Source organism: Dryas octopetala, chromosome 4, assembly GCF_963921425.1.
Source record: "Dryas octopetala chromosome 4, drDryOcto1.1, whole genome shotgun sequence".
NCBI classification, from domain to species: Eukaryota; Viridiplantae; Streptophyta; class Magnoliopsida; order Rosales; family Rosaceae; genus Dryas; species Dryas octopetala.
This window is the reverse complement of record NC_141369.1, coordinates 220761-245787: the sequence shown is the minus strand read 5'-3', so window position 1 is coordinate 245787 and position 25027 is coordinate 220761. Positions and strand designations below refer to the sequence as shown.

The window sequence follows — 25027 nt, the reverse complement described above, 5'->3', positions numbered from 1 at the left end:
GCTAAAAAGTGTTATAGATAGTTCCTTTTTTTTTTTTTTCTTTTGTTTCGGGTAAGTCTCACCAATTAAGTAGAGTAATTAGGCTATCTGTTTACTTGTCAAATTTAAAAACGTAGTAAAAGTTTTCAGAGAATTTTTTGGTGCCTTTTTTTCCCTCCATGTAAATTATTTCCCCCCAAAAAAAAGTAATCGTCTATATATATATGGCACCTAATGAGTGCAAACTACAAACATACATTCTTCTTCTCTTTTATTTTGAAACCTAGCTCCTCCAATCCATGGCATCATATGATTCATACAGTGGAACGGAGCTAGTTGCACAAGATTCATTTGAAAAGTCAGTGTCAGATACTGAATACAAATGCGAATCGGATTCCGACTCGGAAGCTGATTCTGCCAAGATGAAATCCAAGACCAACACTAAGACAAAAGCAAACCCTTCAACCTCTGCTGCAAAACGGGCGCGAGAGAAAGAAAACGGAATGAGTGACGTCTCCAAGAAGACAAAAGAAAAAAAACCCAAGTTGTCATCAACTGCGAGAGTATGGAGTGAAAATGATGAGATTGCCTTCTTAAAAGGTATGGTTGATTTTTTGAAAAAGAACAAGACATATGATTTCCAAAAGTTCTGTACTCGTATCAAAAAGTCATTTCATGCTGATATGTCAAAAGCCCAAGTAAGGGATAAACTCTCCCGATTGAAGAGGAAATATCGCAAAAATGAAGACAGTAGACGGAAAAATGGCGAAGAACTTGTGTTTTCAAAGTCCCATGAAAAGAAACTATTTGAGTTATCGAAGAAAGTTTGGGGTATGACTCATCATACTACGAACAATACTATTAATGGTGAAGGTGGAGACAACTCTGATGATGATTCAATTGATGCTGTTGTGGAAGGGTTTGATAGATTTTTAATAAGCATTGGGTTGAATTGGAAGATGATTGTTGATGAAGAAAAAAGGGTGAGCTTGGAGAAAAAGTGGAGGAAAGTGAGAGTTGTTGAGTCTAGGTTTCGCTTAGTGCAAGCCAAGTTTGAAGCAGAGGTGCACCAGGTGGCACTAGATGCCTACAACTCCCTTGATTATTAGAATTTTTTATGCTTTCTAGCTTCTTTTATGAATTGCTATTTTAGTTTTCTTGGGTTTTAAGGTATTTCTTTACCTCTTCTATGTAATTTTTTTCTTGTTTTCTTTAATAAATTCTTACCTAGTCAATCTAGAATTCAGCGGATTGGATAGTGATGATCCCCTTTCCCTTCATGATTAGCAGAAGATGGGGCTTAGCTACTCCCACACGTACTCACTTTAGGTTCATATTCTTCAGGTCAAGGCTCAACTCTCAAGCGTATGCCTTGGTAATATACTAATATTTTGTTTACTATGAAGAAAACCAAATAGAGGCTAATGAAAACCAAAAAGAAAATAAAGTTCTAGTTTATATATTACTTTATTATGTTACAAAATAGTATTTTGGGGGGGGGGGGGGGGGGGGGTGTTAATGAATCTAGAAGTTGATCAATAGCTATGGAGCCTATGGTGGATTTTATTTTATGTAAACAATATTAAAAGGTTTGTCGACATGCTACTCAATTAGTGAAATTAAGCCATGACATGTAGCATGCTAGTTTTTCTGTAGCTAATTAATAGGCAAATTGAGGCACCATTGGTCTGGTCCGGTGGCGCTTGTGTAGTTGTGTGAGTTCCATGATATGCAAAGTTATTTCTGTTGAAGCTTATTAATTTTCTGCTAGAAAACTAGAGGCACCATTCGTCCACAATATATCCTTACAGAATTTTTGTTTTTGCCACGTAATTATTTTTCAGATCCAAGGCTGATAAATTGACACATCATACATAGGTGAATAGACAGAAAAGAAAGAAGATTAAAAACGGGTCCATTTAAAGGAAAGGAAAATATGATGCTTGTATAACAAGTAGAGGATGGACGACATGACAGATCAACAATGTAAATACAATACGCTTCATATATCATGTTTTCGATCACAACAAAACAAAAACATTACATAAATATGTCCACTGGTCGGCCATTTCATTTGGAATGTAAAAGTAAAAGTGCGTCCACGCAAAGGGCCTTCTAAACCTACCTATATATAATAATATATAATCAGCGGTGTATTAACATTTGACTTGAGATGAGGGAGCTAGGGTGTTAATAAATTAACGCATCAATAACTGAGGGTGGGGTTTGAGTCTTCACTCAACATATATGTGGGTTAGCGGTCGGTTTACTAGGATTGGGGTTTTCATCAGCTTTTAAATGCTATACAACATCAAATCCTATATGCCACTTACTAGTAAAGTAATCTATTTAAGGATGATATTCCATACTGTGATTTCCATCTTCTGGCAGTTCAAGGGCCGGAGGAGTCGATAGTTTTGATGCCTGCTTGATGACACTCACAGAATTTGTTATCTCACCCAGCTTCTGCTCTGTTATAGATTTCCAATTAAACAATTCCTGAAACATTTCCTGTCAACAAGGAATTTTTGAATTAGGCTTAGTTTATTAAGTTTTTCCATAAAACATAATTTTTATTAAGCAGTACGTGTGTATGCATGCTTGTTAAATAAATTTATGCATGTATTTATGCACATATCAAGTCCTTTATTCATATGTACATTGTTAGCATCACCTCACCTGAAACAAAATCAAATTATCAAGGTCTGACTTTGAGTTTGCAGTAGCAGAAAAATCTGGGGTCACATTAGCTTGATATCCCTTTTCCTTCTTCGGTGCCAGCTCATGCACATCTCTGTTTATTGCAGCAGAATGAGAGCATATCTATCTCAGATTAATTAACTGTAAGAAACTTTTATGTTTTGAATTGTTTTTTACTTTTTTATTTGTTACCTCTCAAGTTCGGCCATTTCTTCCTTGACTGTGCAAAGAGGGTCCTCAGATGAGCCATTGCCATGCTTCAATCTAGGTGGCAGGGCTGGGTAGGGATCTTGGATTATAACTTCCTCCCCACTGTTAACCAGATTGGAGCTCTCAAACCAAGGTACGAGTTCATTTCCCTGAAAATTATCCAGGTTGGTGCTCTCTAACCAATCTTCCCATCGCTCAGAAGCTACAGGGTTGGTGGCAGTGTACTGCGTTGGTACTTGCATATTACTCAGGACATTTGTAATTTCCACCAGCTGTTGATCCACTTTAGCTTTCCATATCATTAATTCCTCAAACTTGTCCTGTAATAAAGAAAAGAATACAGAGTTTCATAGAGCCAAATTGACACAAGCATATCACACACTAACACATTTTTCTTGTTAAATAGTAGATATAGATCTTATAAAACATGAAAGAATCACCAACAACAATTTGTATTATTTTTTTATCTTCAAAGTATCAGACTTTGAATCACTGGCGATAATTTATTGTTTAGATAGCTGCATACCCTTCCAAGAACCTAAAATCACTTTCAAGCTTTGCTCAGTCTGAGCTTTCCATTTTTCCAAATCCTCAAGCATATCTTGTCCACATACACTTCAATTGAGGTTTGATCAAGCAACAGTTTAATATCAAATTACATTCTATCTAAAATATTGTTTAACGTTCAACTCCACCTGATGTGCTTGGTCTTTCACTTGCTTCTTGGATACCAGCAGCTCCTGCATATCACTTGTAATACAAAAAGAAAAAATAAATTATTTATGCACACCTATTATCAATTACAGTTTTATTTATGAAGTTGCTTTCTACCTCTTCATTTTATCTACTTCTTCCCTGAGTAGCCTCAGTTCTCCAGCAGAAACAGAATCCTCCGAGGGGCCACCACTTGGCATCAACCTAGATGGTGGAATCCAATATGGATCATGCACCCCCGCCTCCCGCCGAATGTTAACGAGGTCAGCACTCTCCAACCAATACTCCATTATTCCATTGGGGTTGAACCACCGCCTAAACCGCTCGTTCCCACCTGGTGCCGCTTTACCATCAATATGCTTCAGTAGGTGGTCAAGCAGCCCGGTGTCACCAATTCGCTTACGAGCCTCCAATCTCAGGGCTGACCTGGAGATTGCATTTCCAAAAGTTGCGTCTTCAGCCTTCAAAATTTCCACGATATTTTGCTCTGCCAGCTTATACCTGCAAATATACTTAATTTGTCATGATATATTAACAAGCATTATCAGCGGAGTCAACAACGAAGAAGTTATTAGGCTTTACCTCTCAACTGTCCATCTTTCTATTAACTTATCATGCTTCTTTGACCTACCCTTACAATTACTTTGCCTTTTCTTAGCACGTAACGCTGTCTTCACCTCTTTAAGTTGACCACGGCTGAGGCGCTTCCTCTTCTTGAATTCTGGTATCTCCAGAGGTTCAGTTTTCACAGTTCCTTTAACTTCATCTTCTGAATCTTCTTCCTCAGAGGTGCTGGATGAAAGTTGAGGTTTGTTTTCTTTGTGTTGGCCAAGGAACACAACTCGCCGACGAACACCCCACTGTGCCATCCAGATGTCTCTTAGCTGAAACCCACAAACTTTCTCTATGCTTTGCCAGTCACTCACAACTGCAGTGCATAACAAAAGCATGGAACGAGAATGAATGCTCAGAAAATTTAAAAGTCTAACTAAATAACAAGTTAAGTTTCTAAAAAGAAAATTGATTGACAGGCTTCTAGAAGTCTAGCCATGAATTCATGCGCTGTTCAACCGGAGCTAGACAAGTTATTGGATTGCAAGTGTACAACTGATAACATAACCTAAGCCTTCGTCTACTAACTCTGAAATATTACTCATTCTTATGGAAGAAGATTCAGGATTCAACAGGTTACCATAGTTAGCTCTTGTGCACGTGCCGGAGCTCTGTAGTAAATTTCAGTAATGATAGATGACCAAATACAAATTTTGTAGTGAGAATAAAACAGAAAGAATTTCATAGTTAGTTTTAAGCAGAGCTAGACACATAATGACACCCCGAGGCACATTCTTAAATTCCTCTTTTTATTTATTATTATTATTATTTTTTTATTTTTGACATACCAAAACAACACAAACCCTTGGAACCAAGGGTCCAATCAAGCCAAGATTTAAATATTTCAGCAAATTCTTATTTGGGGAAAACCCATAGCGGCAACGTTGAAAGCAGATGGCGAAGCAGAGAACCCAAACAAAAAGAAATAATACGGGGTTTTCATTTTCGGAAACCATACGGTTAGCACAGACAATGTGGTTAGCAATCAAACCCTGAAAAAGACACAAATCCCAGCCATACGGAAAACCCAATTCTTCTGATCGTTTTCATGGTGTCGTCAAAACAAATTCATGGAATTCATGGAATTGAGAGAGAGAGAGAGAGAGAGAGAGAGCGGAGTTAAGGTTAAAGTTACCTGTGGCCCGTGTAGCCTGTAGGGTTTCGTTTGAGCTCAAGGAAGGAAGAGTGAATGCGAGTCCCCAGTCCTCCGTAAACGAATGGAAACCAAAAAGAAAGAAAAGGTCGCTCCGTCCACTTCTCCTAAAACCCTAACCGCCAAATTCATTTCTATTCTAAAACCCAAACATTTATTAATTACAAGTTTACAACTAATTGCACTAACCATCCTTTAAAATTTGGAAAATTCTATTCGTACCAAACAATCTTCTTTTCTTATTTAACGTTCTTACTAGACCTAACTTTCACTTTGAGTATGTTTACTTACATAAAATGAGAGGAAATGAATAAGAGTCATTCTCATTCCACTATAATCATGTGTTTACTTGTATTGGAGAATCAAAAAAATAGTGGAGTTGTGATGCCCCAAAATTTGGATCTATCACAGCGGCATCTATCTTGAGAATACTCGAAAATATAATACTCAAATCTCAAGTATTATACTCCCAAACATTCCTAAAATAGGTAAGTCTTAATAATTATAAAGAAAACTGGTTGGATCAGAGATAAATTCCCAGCAGAAATACAAAATGTAAATAAAGTGTTTACATTTAAACCAACCCAACAAGGTTACAGATAAGTTCAAAAGTAATCTCGAGGAACATACAAACAAAGATGTTCAAGATTTACAAAAGTAACCAACACGAAGATAGATATTTGATAATTTACAAAACAAACCCAAATGACAATAGTGTGCTAATTTATATAGCAAAAGTGATCCACAAAGATCATAACCGACCTGCCTAGAAAGAAATGATCAAAATCGGAGACTTGACCTGTAGCAAGGCCGCACCTTCAGTCCAAGTTGTCAACCGCTATGTTCTCTGCACTCAAAGAGTACAGTAGGGGGTAAACATCACATATGATCATAACTTCCCCTCAAGGGACCCTGACTAGGTTTTAAGATAGTACGAACATATTTATACTAAATAGCTAGTGAAACACATCAAAATAGCACAATGCATAACCAGAGAATCAATATCAGTTCGAAACCATTTGCATGCTCAAACAATCGTTCAAAACATTTCGGAACGTTCCTAATACAATACCTGATGACCGAACTCGAAATTGGTCAACTATCATTCTACTTGGATTATCAGTAAAAACTGATTTGGTAACGAGAGTATCCATTCCTGGTTACTACAACTTTAGACTGGACGCCAAGATAAATTGACTGCTACGTACCAGCTTAACTGTATAACAGCCTCCGGAGGTTTAGGGAATCGAAACCCAAGGTCAGCTCTATGGTGACCATTTACTCTCAAGTCATCCTAACAATTCAATTATCACAATATAGGATAAAAACCACGCCACAGATGACAATCACAAACTATGTAAATTTCTCACGCATTCAGTTTATACTAGCATAATACATGCAGTAAAATAGGGCCACTAACAAGATGTGAGATTCCCCCTACCTGGAATCCTTTTCTCAACTTAATATCCACAACAATAAATCCAACTTACAGCTCTCCACTTCACCAGTCCAAAATTTGGGAAACTACTGTAATACTTAGTTAACTTCTAACAAAAAACAATTATTCTAATTAGAAATCCAAATCCAAATCTAAATAATAAAAAAATCTTAATCAGAAATTAAATAACCAAATTCACGGTTTGGAAATCTTACTAAAGGATTGAGTAATTAATCTGTATCCACTGTTGAATTCAATAACTAAAATAGTAATCAAAGGTGATGGTATTTGCGGGTGAGAGGGTGAGGTTTGCTGAGAAAAAACTTGCGGGTGAGAGAGTGATGTGCGAAGAGATCAGAAATGAAGCTGGGAGGGGGGTATATATAGGATAGGCTACCAAGCCATCGCTGGACCGCCGAGCTCTCGGCAGGCCTTGCTGATCGCTCGCCGTTGCGCCGAGCCCTCGGCAAGCCTTGCCGATCGCTAAGTGGCTCCACCGAGCCCTCGGTGGTGGTTTCTACTATGTTCCACCGAGTTCTCAATTTCTATGCTTTCTTCTCCAGCTTTCCTACGCGCCAGCTGCCTCCATCTCTCTCCTATTTGGTTGTCATCTCCTCAGCCGTTTGATCAACTTGATCAACGGTTGAGATCTTACCATCTCATTCACTTTTCTTCTCACACGTTTCCAACTACAAACACTCGCCAAAAATACAATCGATCATCCAAAAATGTCTCGAAATATGCTACGTACTCGTAGCGGCAAATACTAATTTTTTATGGACTTAAAACCAAATTTGGATCTCTAAGATTTACATAAAAATCCTAACACTTCCAATAAGAAATTTAAAGCAACCATAGAAATAAATAACTCAGGAAATAAAACACAATAAATTTTCCAGGGTCTCACAAGAGTGATTCTCATTCAACTGTTTACTTATATTTGGGAATGAACAAAGTTGATGGGGCCCACGCGGAGCCCAAGCTAAAAATGGGGAATCATTCCATCAATATGGAGGAATTGCATTAATGAGGGAGAACTTGGTATTGTGATTCCCCCATGAAGGGGAGAACTTTTTCAATCAATGACTCATCCTCATTTGTCTCTCATTCCTCTCATTTTTCATTCCACATTAGTAAGCATGGTCTTTATTTTTTCTTCAGTTTCTCACTATACTCAACCCACTTTCCTATTATACCTTTATGTTAGTAAACATTACACTAACATTATAATTTCTCTCCTTACCCAACATCACTCTTACACTAATACCCAACATCACCAAACACCCAATTCTATACAATCAAACCCCATATCGAAACAGCAAGCAGCAAATGACCGAGCCAAGCTGTACCCATCGCAGCAATGACCCGCCACTACCGCTGGTGCAAGCCTTCCCTATTGGCGCAACCACCCACCGCTACCACCGGCCAAGAAACCTTATCTCTCCTTCAAACAAACGGTGGCAGCCCTAAATATTCCCATTTTTCTATCGATTAGGTAATTCAAACACCTTTTCTAAGTTTTTTGGATTGATTCTTCATATTTGTTGATAAATATGATGTTTTTGTATGAACCTTAAAACAATAATTTGAGTTTTTGCGAGTAAATGAGGTTAATAAGTATTCATGTCGGAGAGGTTCGTTTGGTACTGATATGCCGAATAAGATGATAGTATTCGATAGCCAGCCACCGAATTTTTGTATTACGTTCGACACAACTACACTGAATAACACAAAAAAAATGTTTGCTTAATATGTCTATTTGGCAGGCGAGTTTTGAATATAGGAGACATATTTAGTAGTGAACCACCGAATATTTTTGTTTTGTTCGGCGAAAGCCAACCAAATGAGATTGTATTATTCGGTGTATGCTCGTCGAACATAAGTTTTGTTTTAAGTTGTCTCTTATTGAATGTATGCTAACTGTATTTATCTTCTTATACTAAATAGTTTGGTAATTTGATGGTAAGTATGCATAGAGGGGGGATCATCTCAAAGTGCTCGAGAGCGTCATACTAAACTGTTCAGCTGATGCCTACTAAATACCGGGACTTTTCTCTAAAAAAATTGTATATCAAGGTTTATAAATGAATCTATTTGTGATGCAAGTTTATCTGAATAAATCACACAAATCACAATAAATCATCCAAATCATAACAAATAACATCATCCTAATGTAACCAATTCAATCAGATAACACCATCCAAATGTAACCAATTCACACATCATCTAAACGAATTGTGTCTCTTGTAGCTACGTCTTCTAGTAGAGGCATGTTAAGTTCCAACCGAGCTACCTCAGGTAGAGGCATCACCTTCTTCTTGCTCCTACAGAATATAACAGTAAAGTTAAAATTAACTCCCACTATTTGGTTTAAGGTAATCGAACGAAAGCAACATATTCGATTCTAGGCAACTGAACATTGTCCAATTGTACGGTTGTGTCCCACGGAACAAGGAATTCAAAGTTACACAGTTTGATTGGGGTTAACAGAATAAAATTCATGTGTTTAGCGGGTATCCACCGAATTAGTTTTCACCATTCGGTTGACATCCACCGAAAATTGTTATCGTGTTCGTTATTGGTCCACTGAACGAAACGCGAACTAGAATTTTTTCAAGATGTCATGGGCACCAAAATACCTCATTGGGAGGCTCAAAAGGAACAATTTCACCCTTCATTCTCCTAAAAAACCTTGTTTGGATGATATGGGGTCCAAAATTTGTTAGCTTTTAGAGTTGGTTTGAAAGTGAGTTTGAGAATGAGAGTGAGAATAGGTCAAGGGTTGAGATTGTTGGGTATAGAGAGTAAATTGGGTTTTTTTATTTTAAATATAATTTTTCCTTAATGGTCATTTCATAATGGGATATAATTGTCCATGGTCAAAAATTATGTTGGGTAAGAAAAAAAGATTGTTGGGTACAAATAGAATTTCCCTTAAATTTTGGCAAATGACCATTTCGATTACCATAGTTTGACTTTAGTTTCGATTTGGTCTTTGTTGATTTTTTTAAATTAAGTCTTTGTCGTTAATTATAGGTCACAATTAAGTTCAAAATTAAAATCCTGTCACTTTTACTAACTTTAGAGTAATTAATGCAAGGATGATGTGATCGATGAATTAGGACATACTTTAGAAATTTCACACAAATTATTATTTGAATGACGTGTGCTTGCTAAACCCAAGTGCAGGTGTTGCATAGTAGTATAACTCTAAAGTCCGTGTATCGTATCCACAGAGAGCAGTGCTAAGATCGCAGAAATTTAAGATTACCTAGAACAAGATTAAACAAGAAGTTGAGAGAAAATTTCAATAATAAAGAAGCACCAAGGCATCGGGGTTCCACCTTCAACTTGCCTATGCAATTTCATTAAATTGATTCCTAATTTTACTTAACCAAGGTGCAATTAGGGAGTGCCCTCGATCAGAAGATTTAACAATAATATTTGAAATTCAGATGAAACACAAGAATAAATTCTCAGTAAAGTTATTCACACACAAAGCTCTTTAATTTCGTTTAGAAAAAATTCCAAGCATAACATGTACCTATGGTAACAAACTATCAAGAAATAATTCCATTGAAATTATCATAAGTCGATCTAATAGTCTCCTCCTAATCATAAAAGCATGAATGATTTTACAAACAATAGAAAAAACATGATTGAACCTATGAATAATATCAAACACCCATCAATCAATCAAAGAGAGAAAAACTAAAACCGAAATTGAATAAACCATAGCAAGAATTTGACATTGAAGCTTAAAATTGAATCAAACTAACAAAATCACATAGTAAATTATAAGTTTTCCCCCTAGCTAAGGCTAGGGAGATTAGTTTTCCATAACAATAAAACCTAAGAATAAAAGAGAGTTGGGAGAGTACAAAAATTAGAGAGAGAGCGTACGTAGAAGAAACAGCAGGCAATAGCCTCTTTCATGTATTGATGCCGAAAACCCCTCTTTTCTCCTATTGTGCTGCTGGTTGCCCAGAAGAAGTAAAAGTATCTTTCTTAATCTTCTTAAATTAGATAGCCCAAGATCCTTTGGCTAATAACAAGCCACGTGACCCCTTGCCTAATAACAAGCCACATGACTCCTTCCCTTTCCCTTATTTTCGTTTCACGTGATCTCCTTATTCTAGTAGCAATAGGAGAGCCCAACTACTAAGAAGACAACCAAACAAAAGTTGCGAGCCCACTTTCATGAAGCCATCACGATTTGCAATACTTAAGTTCATGTATATGACTTGTCTTCACTTGATTAATTAAACAACAATATATGGCTAAAGCTTCCCACTAACACCAGCTAATGATTGACTTCTCTTTTTCTTTGCAATTAAAGCTCATGTAATGTAAGAATATCAACATTCACCAAATATATCTGAAAGGACAAATATAACTCAAATAAGTTAAAATTGCAGAATATTTATATTTAATAAATAGAATTTAGGCATAACAAATACATATATTTGAGTTATTATCAACGTGTTGTATATTTGAAGTGAATACATAGAAACCTTTTGTACTCCGAGATTAGGTTGTATAATGTACTTGTTTTGGGAGTACTTAAGATTTTAACACACTCGCGACGGGCGTTGAGGTCTCAGGTATTTTTAAGGCAAGTGACTTATGCATGCATAACTTGTTTTGGGGTGCAATAGATAGAGAGTAATACATTAAAAACTCGTTTGAGTTAATCACGAAGACATTTAATAACCGGATTAGAGAAAAGGTCGTAATTGAAGTACGAAGACATTTTCAAGGCAAGTGACTTATGCATGCATACCTTGTTTTGGGGTGCAATAGATAGAGAGTAATACATTAAAAACTCATTTGAGTTAATCACGAAGACATTTAATAACCAGATTAGAGAAAGGGTCATAATTGAAGTACGAAACACTTAATAGTAAACTGGTTCTAGGTTAATCTAAACAAGACTACTTGTCATGTAAACTTCTGACATTTTTATTTGTAAAGCATGTTGAGATGTATGTACTTTCCTAATTAAGGAAGAATTTGTTAATGGTTTGCTTATTGTGATGTGTTGTGATTTGAACACATGGAAACCTTTTGTATTCTGAAATTAGGATGCATAATGAACTTGTTCTGAGAGTACATGGGATTTTAACACACTCGCAACGAGCGTTGAGGTCTCAGGTATTTTCAAGTCAAGTGTCTTATGTATACTTGTTTTGGGGTGCAACAGGTAGAACATAATCATTGATATTTGATTCATTAATTATACTGACGATTTCTGAGTGTTTGGACCACTAACATGAGACGAGGGGTCATGTTTTTATTGACCTTTGGACCGGTGGATATCCTAGTGAGCTGTAGCTCTCCAGGGTTTGATCATTTTTATGGTCTAAGTGAGAGTTCTAAATTGGATCGGTCACTTGATGCCAATGATAGCGAGATAGTTTTCCTACATTCAACCTGTGAGTTGAATAGTAGCACTTGGTTGTTTATAATTGGTATAAACAACATGAGATACTGTAAAAGGTATTGACCTTTAGAGATAATTGGTAACACAAAAGTTGTGTATGATCAATAGATGTATCTTATTAAGAGTAAGACTGAGTATCATCGTTCTACTAACTCGGTTAGAGAAATGACTTCTCATGAACTCTAAGCCGCTATATATATTTTAAGAGAACATAGTAAGGCAGTACCTAAAGGGTTCACAAAATATCTTGTGAGTAAATGTTCCCTTTTTGACAATGATTTGCTAAAACATGAGTTCCACATTAGCAACAAATGTTTTGGAAACATTATGATTGGAACTCAAGACAAATCAGATGAAGGATTTTGTAGATGTCGTAATTGGAGGATTAGGACATTGTCTTTATCAAGATGATAGATCTCAAAGTCTTGAAAGACCTATGAGAACAAAATCTATGATTTGTTTAGCCGCGTACTCGAGATACGTGATACTCAATGATTACAGTTCACCTCTCAGGATTGAGTCACGAGGTGACTCCGCATTCCATTTGAGAGATGCAAAACCATTATGGTTAGATCCTAGAACTGTAGATCTATATATGATGATATATCGTTGTCATCAATGGTCAAGGACCATAGGATATTGATTGAAGTCTACCCATATTTGATGCCAAATGATAAGAGTCTTCATGCATTATGATATAAGACACATAAAATGCTTGATAGCAGGCAAGGTTTTATGTTGGGTACTGGTATGATGCAAGTTTGACACCCTTCGGATACCAAGTACAGATGATTCATGATTGAATCAGTAAAGATCTATAAATGCATTTGAACTTGAGAAATTGTTCCTCAAGAATGCATTTAATTAACTGAGTGCATATAGTGCTAGGAGGAACAAGAGTCCACAATATCTAAAGAGCGAAGTATTCCTTATCTTGTTGAATAAGGAAATCGTTAGGGTATATGATACCATTTTGACTGTCAAAACTCGAGATAGTTTTCAATTAGGAAAACTAAATGAGCTAATGATTCTTGAAAGAGTTCAAGAGATGATTCGAACAAAATGAACTGTTGGTTAAGCAACAGTTGTTTGGATTACGTTTATAAGATAAACTTCAATATATGAGTTCTAGTATACGTGAGCTCAGTATAGGGATACTAGTCACGTAGTGATAGCTTAAGCCTGGGAACTAAATTGGTCTCATGAAGATCCGAACAAAGAATATATATATGAGAAAATTGAGTTTTTCTCTCATCTCATATATATATATATATACATGTATGTAAATGAATAAACTTGGCTTTTCCCGTTGCCTAAGCCTTGACACTTACGTGTAAAGTGCATCAAAGGTTAGATACAAATACATAGATATTTGTATAACCAGTTGGTTTTAGTGCAAGTGGGAGATTGTTGGAAATATACCCTAAAACCAATGGTAATTGGTTAACTAAAGGTGTTTGGTTGAAGTAACTTAAGGGATATTTCGATCAATGTGAATTTCATATTAGATAAGGGCATATGCATTATTCACTACACTGGACCTCTAAGATCATCGTGTAAGTGAATGAATATGTCCATAGAAGTCTAAGAAAAGAAACATGATGAGCTTGGAGGCCATTGAGATTCATGTTATCAGATGCTTAGATTCTTAAATGTTCCTAGTTGTTGAAGGGAATGTTAATTGGATATTAACATTCCAATAAGTCAAGACTAGCATATACGCTTGCTCACTTCTGGTTGGTGAATCTCATGCCACAGTATAAAGACACTGGAGCAGGTATGTGGGTGCATGCTTGGAGACACGCTCACTGAACTGACCGAACAAAGAATCCTAGATGGAGCTTTACGGTATGTCCAATAAGAACTCTATGGTTATGATAGATATTGATTAGTCCTCAGACCTGAGACACCACCGATGTCTTGTGTGTATGCTCAGTGTACTTTGACTGCACAAAATGGACTAACGCAATTAGACACGGGTTACATGTGCACGTTGGGTGCTTTGAAACACATACGAAGGCAGGTGAGTGTGCATCATGCATGGAATCTCTCACCTTCCGTAAAGAAGGAGATGTCCCAGGATAGAAAGACTCGCAAAGTCTCTAGCTAGAGCATTAGAGTCACAAATATGATTATATCCTGTAATGGGTTTTGACACTAGTTCCATACCCATGATGTAATCGGGACATAGATCAGAGAATGACCGTATTGTATTGTAATCATAACTAAATAAGTTCAGGACTAAATTTTATTTGGTTTGGGGGCTGCAAACTGTGGTTAGGTATCAATGTAGTCTATAGAGTCTCAAGAGCAATTAATTAGAAAGTGTTTCTAGATTAATTGTGATCCTACTGCCAAATCGAATACGAACCTAAAGGGTTACACACATACAAGTATGTGGGAGACTAAAAGGAAAGGATGATACCGAGGATCAATATGTTCAATTATTGATTGCAACTATCGTGATAGTTGGTACTGCCTAAGACCGAGAGTTGACACTTCCCAGTGGGTTACCCATCCTAGTATTGCTCTAGTGTGAGCTCACTTAACTGCGAGATACTAATGAGGACCATGAAGCTCTCTAATGACTTAGTTACTAATTGATGAGGACAATTAGTAAGTTCATAAGTCAAGTGATTAATTTGGGGTGATCACTTGACATAATCTTTTATTAAGTAGGTTTAATTAACTAACTAATCTACTTAGAGAGTAAGATTGAAAAGTCAAAGCTTAGATTTGTTGAACCTAAATCATTAATTATTAGAAAATAATTATTGTTCTCTTATTAATTAAGATATATGATCGATTAATTATTTGATCATTAGTCCTAACCCAAACACTAAACTTGTTAATTAGTGTTAATCACATGATTAAGTGGGGATGACATATTAGTCAAAGGACATTTGACTTTCATGTATCACATGAGATAAGTCACATATTATTAAAGAGGTTGGGGCAATAGTGCAAATAAGAATATATGGTGATTGGATAGAATTAAATTGGTAATGTGGACCATCCATTTAAGATATATGGATTATCTATGTCATCCATTAAAGAGAAGTGAAAACATAAAGGAGGGTTTCTCCTCCTTTATGCCACACCCCTCTCACATGGAGAAACCTTAGGGTTTCATCCATCATCTTCTCCATCCTCTTTCTTCCTCCATGAAACTTGGAGAGAAATTGATGGGTCTTGTTGAACCCATCATCATCACCATTTCCTTGATGCCATATCCATGAAAAGATGATAATTTAGTAGCCAAAATCACTCATTTCATTTCATCTTTCCTTCTCCCACACTTGGTGTGGAGTAGCTTTAGAGAAATCACACTTATGATCTTAAGCCTCTAGGTTAGATTAGATTTTCATGAGAGATTAGTGAGTTCATCCTCTTGGTGGAGCCAAGCTTGAAGATGGACATGGATTAAAGGCATCCCCATGGATGTATGCATATCTTGGATTCTATCCAAGATGGGTCTTCAAGGGTAATCTTTCTTTTCTTAGCTATTTCTTATTTTTCATGTCTCATCACATCCAAGGATCCTAGGGCTAAGGGAATAGGCGATTAAAATTGAAAATCCACCATGCTTCCACTCTTAGAAAATATTTCTAGGTTACCCATCATTCCCTTCAGGAAAAGGTTGTAAGTTGAATTTTTCGTGGGATCAGGCTAAGCACTGGACTCCAGGTAGAGAAAAACTCACACCATGTCTAGGGACCCTTTTTATTGCATGTATTATTATTATAAATATTAATGCATGTAAAAGTTGTATTGTTTTTTGTTAACATTTTTGCTTGGTTTTCATGATGAGATGATATATGTTGTTATCAATATCTATTTTTGTTGGATGACCTGAGAGTAAGGGGTCACGATGATGACCTTGAGTTTCAATCTCCTAAACCGTTGGAGGGGTAATACGAACGGACTGGTCGATTGTCCGTGGAGAGGCTAGTCTAGGTGGTATTTATAGGAAATGGATACTTTCGCTACCAATATCAGGTTTTTTTACTGATAGTGTTGGTAAGGGTAGTTAGCCAAAATGGCTGGTAATTAGGTATGATATTTGGAAGCTTCTCAAAATGGTTCTGCGAAATCTGTGTAAGCATGCAAATGATTTTTGAAAACTGATATTGATTCTCTGGTTTGTGCTTGTGCATATTTAAAAAATGTTTTTCACTGGCTATATATGTTCTAAATATTTTTCGCCACTATTTTCAAACCTAGTCAGGGTCCTCTGAGGGAAAGCTATGAACGTATGTAATGTTTACCCTCTACTATGCTCTTTGAGTGCAGATCAGGTGCAGGTTGATGATTTGAACTGAGGGCGTGACCTAGCTTCTTGTCAAGACTTATCTGGTTTAGATCCTTTCTTCAGGCATGTCTACCTTGTTGCTGATCCTTGTTGTTGTTTAGTATCATCTTTTGTTGTTTCCTTGTTTGTATATGTTTCGAACTATTGTCAGTTCTCTTTTAGGTTGGTCGTATTGTAAATTTGTCGAACGTCATCTTATGTTCCTTAAGGTTTCCAAACTCGTAACCATGGTGGGTTGGTTTTTATTAAATATATTTAAATGTCTTATTTTATTTCCGCTGGCACAAAAGCTCTTATCCAACTCGTTTTCTCAAACTCAAAAGGCTTAACTTATTTTGGGAATATAATACTCGAGGTACAAGTATTATAGTCTTGGGTGTTCTCAAGATAGGTGCCTCTGTTATGTACTCGAGTTTTGAGGCGTGACATCCATCTACCAAAACTCGTGATTAATTCACACATCAAAGCATAGGCGAATTGACAGGACCGCCCCCGGATTCCACCCTGAAACCCGGAGAGGTCCTGCGGGAATCCAAATTCAAGGAAAATCCTACCGAAAATTCGGCAAAACCTCCCCTGAAAATGGACTAACCCAGAAATTCAAACCTGTTAAAAAGCACTTCTATACAACAACCACCTCTACCACAAACAAATAGGGTCTCAGACCCAACAATCTCACAGAAATCCAACTTAAAATTTGTAGGGTGGTTATCAGAGCTGCTATTCTATTACATGGAATTTTTTTACAAAAATTAAATGGCGCCTACAGGGTCCGACTAAGGAGATGATTGCAACTGCCTCGACGTGTTTGGCTCGACCTCCACCAAAATCTACTACCTGGGGGACAATTTAAGACAAAACAGAACAAACCGTGAGACGAACTCAGTGAGTGGACAGTTTAACGAGAAACATAAGTAAAATTTCTGTTTCAGATAATCCTTCAAAAAAAAAAACCACGTTAACTCTAAAACCTCTCGTTACTCTTTGAAATCCCCCAGTTTTAAAACAATTTCATAAGTCTTAAAAAAAAAAAATGTTAAGAAACTCATGAAAAACAATTAATACTCTCAAGCTGTAAAATTATTAAAATATCTGAAATAAAATGCAATGCCTTAATGAAACTGTCGTTTAAAACATTTACTGGTGTAATATATTTTCTCAAAACACTTCACAACTGAAAACTCACGCCACACTAGTACCCGGAAAACTGCTGGTCATACACTGCCGAGTCATCTCTAGGCAAGTGCAGAGCAAATCTATACCTGCTGTGGTGCTGGTCATACACCGCCGACTAGGCAAGTGCAGAGCGAGTGCTGGTCGTACACCGCCAACTAGGCAAGTGCAGAGCAAATGTCATGCTGGTCATACACCGCCAACTAGGCAAGTGCAGAGCGAGTACTGGTCGTACACCGCCAACTAGGCAAGTGCAGAGCAAATGTCATGCTGGTCATACACCGCCAACTAGGCAAGTGCAGAGCGAGTGTCATGCTGGTCATACACCGCCAACTAGGCAAGTGCAGAGCGAGTGCTGGTCATACACTGCCGAGTCATCTCTAGGCGAGTGCAGAGCAAATATACACCTGCTGAAGGGGGTACTAATATGGCGGTTTGAAACTATTCATTTCAATATTTAAAATCATTTGTGTCCAAACAAGGTTTCTGATCGTTCAATTATCACCTCGTTTCAAACATCTCTTATAAATCTATATAATTTCCGTTAATTGAAACCAATCCGTAAAATCATATTGAACTGGACCTTTCCAAGATATTCCATTTGCAACATACTTGACGTAAGTAAAATGTGTATATATATAAACACCATTGCCCATTTAAATTTATAAAATTCGTACTCAAATCAAACCCATGTCAAAAGATACTTAAACCATTGAAATTCACCACATATGATCATAAGGAAAATGTCTAACTCTCAAATCAATATTTCTAATTCAAAATTCATGATAACCAAATAATAAAATCATAATTTAAGAAAACACTTCCAAATCAAAGAGCCAATTCAACTTCTATTATCTCTCAAACAAATTCAATAACCAAATAAATAAATCATGAATTTAGAAAAGTATTTGCAAATAAAGTCCACTCACAGTGATTGTCCTAGTTTCGATCCTCCGCCGGATCGTCACGAGTCTCGGTCGTGTCTCCTAAAATAAATAGAATATTTAAATATAAGATTAATCTTGGCTCAACTACATTTAAAAGTGTATGTGGCAACTTCAACATCTCCCTCAACTTCCATCTTCACAATGGTTAATAAATTCCTCACCTAACTATAAACGCTCTCTAATTCACTCCGAGTCCTCCCAAGTTCAATTCCCCCGTCACACGCACTCTCCAAACTAATCATAAACCCAAAACAAAACCCATGTAGGATCTACTTTGATCGGAAGTTCATCCGAGAGTTGTTTTGATATCGGAACAGTGTTTAATTACTGCCCAAAATGGGGTTTCATCAACTCCGAGCTACTTCAACTTATCCAAAGCCATTAACTAACTCAATACAATCCAAATTTCACATTCAACAACCGAATTGACGGTGGGGGTCAGAACCACCGCTGTCACCACTCAAAGTGACATTACTAAGATCCAACTTTCACAATCTCTTAACATTTCTCAATTCCTTCAAATCTACACAACAATTGGGGTTTTCTAGGAGTAGGAATTGTCCACAAATATGCTAGAATAACTTTCAGAATTCGAAATCTAAGGGCAACCCGAAATGGGTTCCAAACCCCAAAATCCAATTTCTCCCAAACTCAAAAATTTAACTTTCAAATGTAAAGGGAAAAGAAGCCCATAGGGAAAGGAGAAAAACCCACAGAAGAGAGAAGAAAACCCACCTGAAACCAGGCCAAAATCAACGCCGAAAACGACTGAGATTAACGAAGAGGGGTGGCTGGCTTGCTGATTTTCCGGCTTCGATCCGCCTCCGTGGGTGGCTGGGTGATGAGGTGAGTGGCAAGGAAGTGATGACCGGTCGGAGGGAGTGTTTCCCTACTGGTGGGGCAGCTGGGTTTCGCCGGAGTTGTGGTGGCGCAAGGGTCAGTGCAAAAACAGAGTGTGTGTGAAAGAGAGAGAGAGAGAAATAAGAAGGCTGGGGGGGGGTGGGGTCGGCGACGACGAGAGAGTCCCGCCACCGGCCTCTGGTCACTGATAAACTGGCCGGAGCTGGCCGCGTCGGAGAGAGGGGAGAGGGGAGAGTGTGAGCTCGGGGAGAGAGAAAGTGAGAGAGTGTGTGTGTAGGTGCGGAGAGAGAGAGATAAATGGAGAGGGAGAGTGTTCCCGAAAATTCTAGAGAGAGAAATCCCCTTCTAAATCTGGTTTTGAAATTTTAATACCCAATTTTGTCAATTTTACGAAATTGCCCCTCGCTTCAAATGCCCATAACTCTCAAACTGTAACTCCGATTCATGCATGCTACGTGTCTATGAAATCGTGGACTCGAGACCTATCTAACGGACCCGAAGTCAAAATTGAAAACCCATTCATTTTAAAAGTCAACTTTTGGTCAAACCCCAAATTAAAACAATAATAAAATAAAAATTTTAAATCCAAACCCTTTTTATTTTCCGAATAAATCCCAAAATCTTTAAAATACAATTCAACATCTTTTTTTTTTTTTTTAAAATCTCTTTAAAGCATAGTTAATAAAAATTTAAATTTCTAGTGAAAATTTGGGTCGGGTCGTTACACGAATAAATAGAGAACAAAGGACCATGAGGAACTTATTTGTCATTGTAAATGCTGACCATAGCGCCATCACCAATTCTCCAACGCATTCTAAAATCAAGAATTTCTTTACCCTAGAGTATTGAATGCCAAATATAAGAAGGATTTGGCCCCAGCTGAGCCTCCCAAAAATCATGAGTAGGAAAATAACGTGCCTTTAATAATCTAGATACCAAAGAATTTGGATATTCAACAAGCCTCCAGCCCTGATTGGCCAATAGAGCTTGGTTAAATAAATGCAAATCTCTGATACCCAAGCCCCCGTCATTTAAAGGCACCCCATTCCTTTAAAGTTTGGATAAATATGAGTAGTCAATCTAATTTTGATTGAGGTCCAGATTTGAAATTCACATGCCACATCAAGTTCAATTTGCCAATTGATGTACCCAATAATTGCATTGGTTGCCATTATTGTATAATTCTCAAGCCTATTAATCAGGAGCTAAAACATCGACAATAAGATTGGGTCTCTTTTTTTTTTCAAATCCTACATCTTCAATCCAACAAATTCTACAATTTAGGGACATAGTCGTTGTTTAACATAGTATCAATTATCAAAGCCAGGATTGCTTAGGGACATAGTCGTTGTTTAACATAGTATCAATTATCAAAGCCAAGTTTACTTAGGGACATAGTTGTTGTTTAACATAGTATAAATGATCAAAGCCAATAGCCATGTTTGCATAAGGTCTTATGTTCGAATCCTTCGAGACATTCTCCAAAGTAACCCAAAATTTGGATCTAAGCTCTCCCACATTTGATCGGGTGGGCTCAAGTTGATCCCATGGCTTTGTGTTTGTAGTCACATAAAAAAAAAAAAAAATTTCATTGTGAGCACATATTAGACTCAATGATTGGATAATTTTAAAAAATTACATTACAAACAAATGGTTATTATATTGCTCAAATTTCTCCCTTCAGAGCCCAGTTGGTTCATGAATTGGTAGTTTGGGAAGTGGAATATAATTTAATTCCTATATTTGGTAAGCTCAAGCATGGGAAAACAATTCATGTTTTCTGGGAAAGTGATGCTCCAAAAGGGTGAAAATGAAATCCTTTTAACTTGGGTTTGGTTTTCCTTTCTCACGGGAAAACATTAATGATGTTTTTTAAGACCATATAACTCCTTTTAATACTTGAAAATACTAGTCTATCAATAAAAAATTGTTGGCATTCTTTTATTTAGTATATATAAATAGCCTCTTGTCATGAGTGTGGCGCATGCTAATTGACCTTTTTAAACCTACATTAGATTTTTTAACAAAGAGTTTACCTTTCTTAAAAAAAAGGGTGGTGGGGAAGTGGAGTGCTGAAAGGAGCAATGTGATTTTGTATTTCTTTTTTTATTTTAATTATTATATTTTACTATTTTGCTCTCAAAATATTAAATTTTATTGTTTTAACAAAGGGCAATTGTTGGGTTTTGAAAATTAAACTATACGACTTTAACTTTTTTTTTTTATATATAGAAAGGAGTGTTCTAAAGTTAACTAATTAGCAAGTTAATATGAATCAAACCACCATTTTGAGCCCACCACATGAGTAATTTTAGAATTCGAACCGTCCATGTTTTAGGCCCCACTTCAGAAATTATTATTACAAAAAATCAACCAAATCTGAAACCATTTGGTCTTCTAACTGTGATCAAATAAATAGATGAACATTAAATTTCGATAAAAGCATATAAATGGTTGCTCTCAGTGGTAGAGCGCCCCCTGATAATTGTGTTGTTGTGCCTGGGCTGTGAGGGCTGTCAGCCAAATGGATAGGTAAATTCTCATTCATATTGTGGTAATGCTAGAAAAGTAATAAGAAAATATATGTTTAGTTTGTAGTTATGAAAAACAAATAATTTAGTTTTCTACGGTCTGTCTGATAACGTTTTACAGAATAGTTTTTAGAAAATTGTATTCTAAAACGGAAACGACAAATTGAACTTTACATTTTTAAGATATGAGAATGCGTCTGTTAGTATAATTCAAAAAGAGTTTTAGAAAAACAAAAAGAGTAAAAATGTGTATGATATTCATAAAAACCTAAAGGGTGCCGCTATTCGGATCTAACATTTTTACCAGTAGCCCCAACACACTATTTACACCCACTTTCAAAATTAAAATTACAAACATTTATTACTACACCCAACAATGTTTCCACAAATACCCTTATAAAAATTCAACATACACACCCAACATTATACCCAACTTATTCATACTCTCTAAACCTAACAAATTTATATTTATCCCCATCACACTTTTTACACCAAATTATAAAATTAAAATTTAAGCACGTATACCCATACAATTTTCAAAAATCTTTTCACATTCTCTCACCTTTTCCCAGTTCACACCCTCTTCACTGGCGTTCCATCACCAGCTGGCAAACCAAGCAAATCCAGAAACATCACTAACAACACCCTCAAAACGATCCTTCTGTTTCATCAGCTAGTAGTTTGTTCCATATAATTAATATTAGATCTAGCTCAAGAATCAATACCTGCAGAATCAATGGTAATACATATATGGACCCACAAATTGTGAACCCAATTCTTTTTTTTTCATGTAGAAAACGCAAACAAAACCCATTGTCACCAAGGCAGATATTTTTTGTCTCTAAACAAATGTCACCACAAAAAAAAAAAAAAAAAAATTAACAAACCTGTTCACATGCAAACATGTTGTTTGGGTCTCCATGATCTGAGAGAAGCTTGTTGTCGAACTTTTGCTTTGAAGCGAATTTATTTTATTGGGTCATTGTTTTATCAGCGGTGGAGGGTTCTGGGTGTGCGTTTGGTCATTGATGTAAGATTCTTATGGACTTTGGTATTGTCCTACTCGGATAATCAACTAAATGCTAAACTTAAGAAGCAAGTAACATAAGTTTATACCAAATTAATTCAGAACTAGTTCACATTCATTAGGTATCCTAAACCAATATGAACTAGGATTACTTAGATGTTATGCTACTAGCTAACAGCTGGGCATAATCATAAGCAAGTCTTTATATAGGAGTCTAACTAGGATTGATAAGAGTTACCTTAGTGGGAGGACACTCAGAATCAAGACCTTATATATAGCATAGGTCCCTGACCACACAGATACGCTAAGCATTTATTTTTAGCAACTGTGTTGGTTGGAAGACTAGTGCACTTAGACTAATTGACAAACACTTGGTGTGCATCTCGTTCACTAGCAATCACCTACAATCATCATGGCCTCATCAGGTCAGTAGCTTGTATCTATTATGCTGTATGAATAATTGCAGAAACCATTCATTCAATAACATATATATTTGACTGTGTGTGCGTGTAATTAGATGTACTAAGAATAACTTACATGTGGTATCAGAGCAAGCACAAACACACTGTCAATAAAATCAGACTTTAAGAATTGTCATTGATTTCAGTCGACATAATTCAGTTCCTTTTCTTGTCTTAGATTCTATACTTTAGTCACTATAAGATCATACGTTTAATTATTTGTTTTTCAATCTGATTCTGGACAGCATGCAAAGGTTTTAAGTCTGACTTAATATGCATGTTATAGATTATTATTTATCTGTCATAAATTTTACATGATAAAATAACCTTATTGCTTGTTGCTTATTTGTATATATATTTTCTATTTTTTTACAAATTTCAACTAGTGTTTTATTATACATAAGCTTGATTGAATAAGTTTTTAAAGGATTTTCAGTTTGTGATTGAATCTTTTTGATTTGAGCATTTATCATGTCAGAAATAATAAATCCTTTTGCATGTTAAGTTCTGTGATCAATACAACAACCTTTCAAGATCACATACAGACAATTCCGCATATTTTGGGTGTTTCATGACTGATATAAATATTTTTATGAACACCTAAAATACATAATTGACATGTAACAACCAATAATGGAACCAGTTTCTTCTTTTGGTCATGTTTTCTGCTGGACAAATTGCAGGAACATGGTCAGAACAAGGGTTCTCATAAAAGGATGGAAACATGATATGGTTATATGGTTCTTTACTACATGAATAGACTAAATAAGTTTCATGTACTAAAAAAAAAAAAAAAAAAGAACATATTCATTTTCAGATATGGTTTTTATACATATTTGTTGTAATCAAATTTTAGTATTTCTTTTGATTCATTAAGTTTTTACATGCACCATCTTTAAGTTTTTCAAGCATTGAGCCTCTGAATGGCCACAATTTCAAAAAGTGGAAGCAAGATATTGAAATTATATTAGGCCTAAATGAATTGGATTTGGCATTGAGGGAGGACAAACCACCTGTATTGACAACTGCAAGCAGTAGAGATGAAAATGCTAAGTTTGAAAAATGGAAAAAAGCTAACAGGATGTCACTTTTGATCACGAAAAGAAATATGGCAAATATAGTTAAAGGGGGAATTGAGGACAATGACACTGCTAAGGGCTATCTTGAGTCCATTAGTGAGAAGTATAAAGAATCTGAAAAGGCTGAGACAAGCAATCTAATGTCTACCCTAACAAATAAGAGATTTGATGGGACAGGAAGTGTGAGGGAATATATCATGTCCCTTATTGACACTGGGGCTAAGTTGAAAGCTTTAAAAATACCTATTGCAGATGAGTTCATAGTTCATCAAATTCTAATGTCTTTGCCACATGAATATGAACATTTAACCGACATCTACAGTGCTCTACAAGAAAAATGGAGTCTCAATGATATGATTGGTAATTGTGTTAAGGTAGAGGAGAAAT

At 36.3% G+C, this 25027-nt stretch overlaps 2 protein-coding genes across 2 annotated transcripts; one reads left to right on the top strand and one right to left on the bottom strand.

The window, feature by feature from the left end:
- The first annotated feature begins 278 nt into the window (after nt 1–278).
- Nucleotides 279–1088, top strand: LOC147285916 (putative transcription factor At1g61730). The gene has a single exon (XM_086239246.1). It carries the CDS (start codon nt 279–281, stop codon nt 1086–1088), a length of 810 nt encoding a protein of 269 aa, XP_086095372.1.
- An 862-nt stretch (nt 1089–1950) lies between these two features.
- On the bottom strand, nt 1951–5478 carry LOC147285915 (DYAD protein). Its single transcript, XM_086241522.1, has 7 exons — nt 5351–5478; nt 4186–4531; nt 3721–4104; nt 3585–3639; nt 2872–3209; nt 2659–2773; nt 1951–2490 (listed from the first exon to the last, which is right to left on the bottom strand). Exons 2-7 carry the CDS (start codon nt 4470–4472, stop codon nt 2329–2331), a joined length of 1341 nt encoding a protein of 446 aa, XP_086097648.1. The 5' UTR covers nt 4473–4531; nt 5351–5478; the 3' UTR covers nt 1951–2328.
- Nucleotides 5479–25027: the final 19549 nt, after the last annotated feature.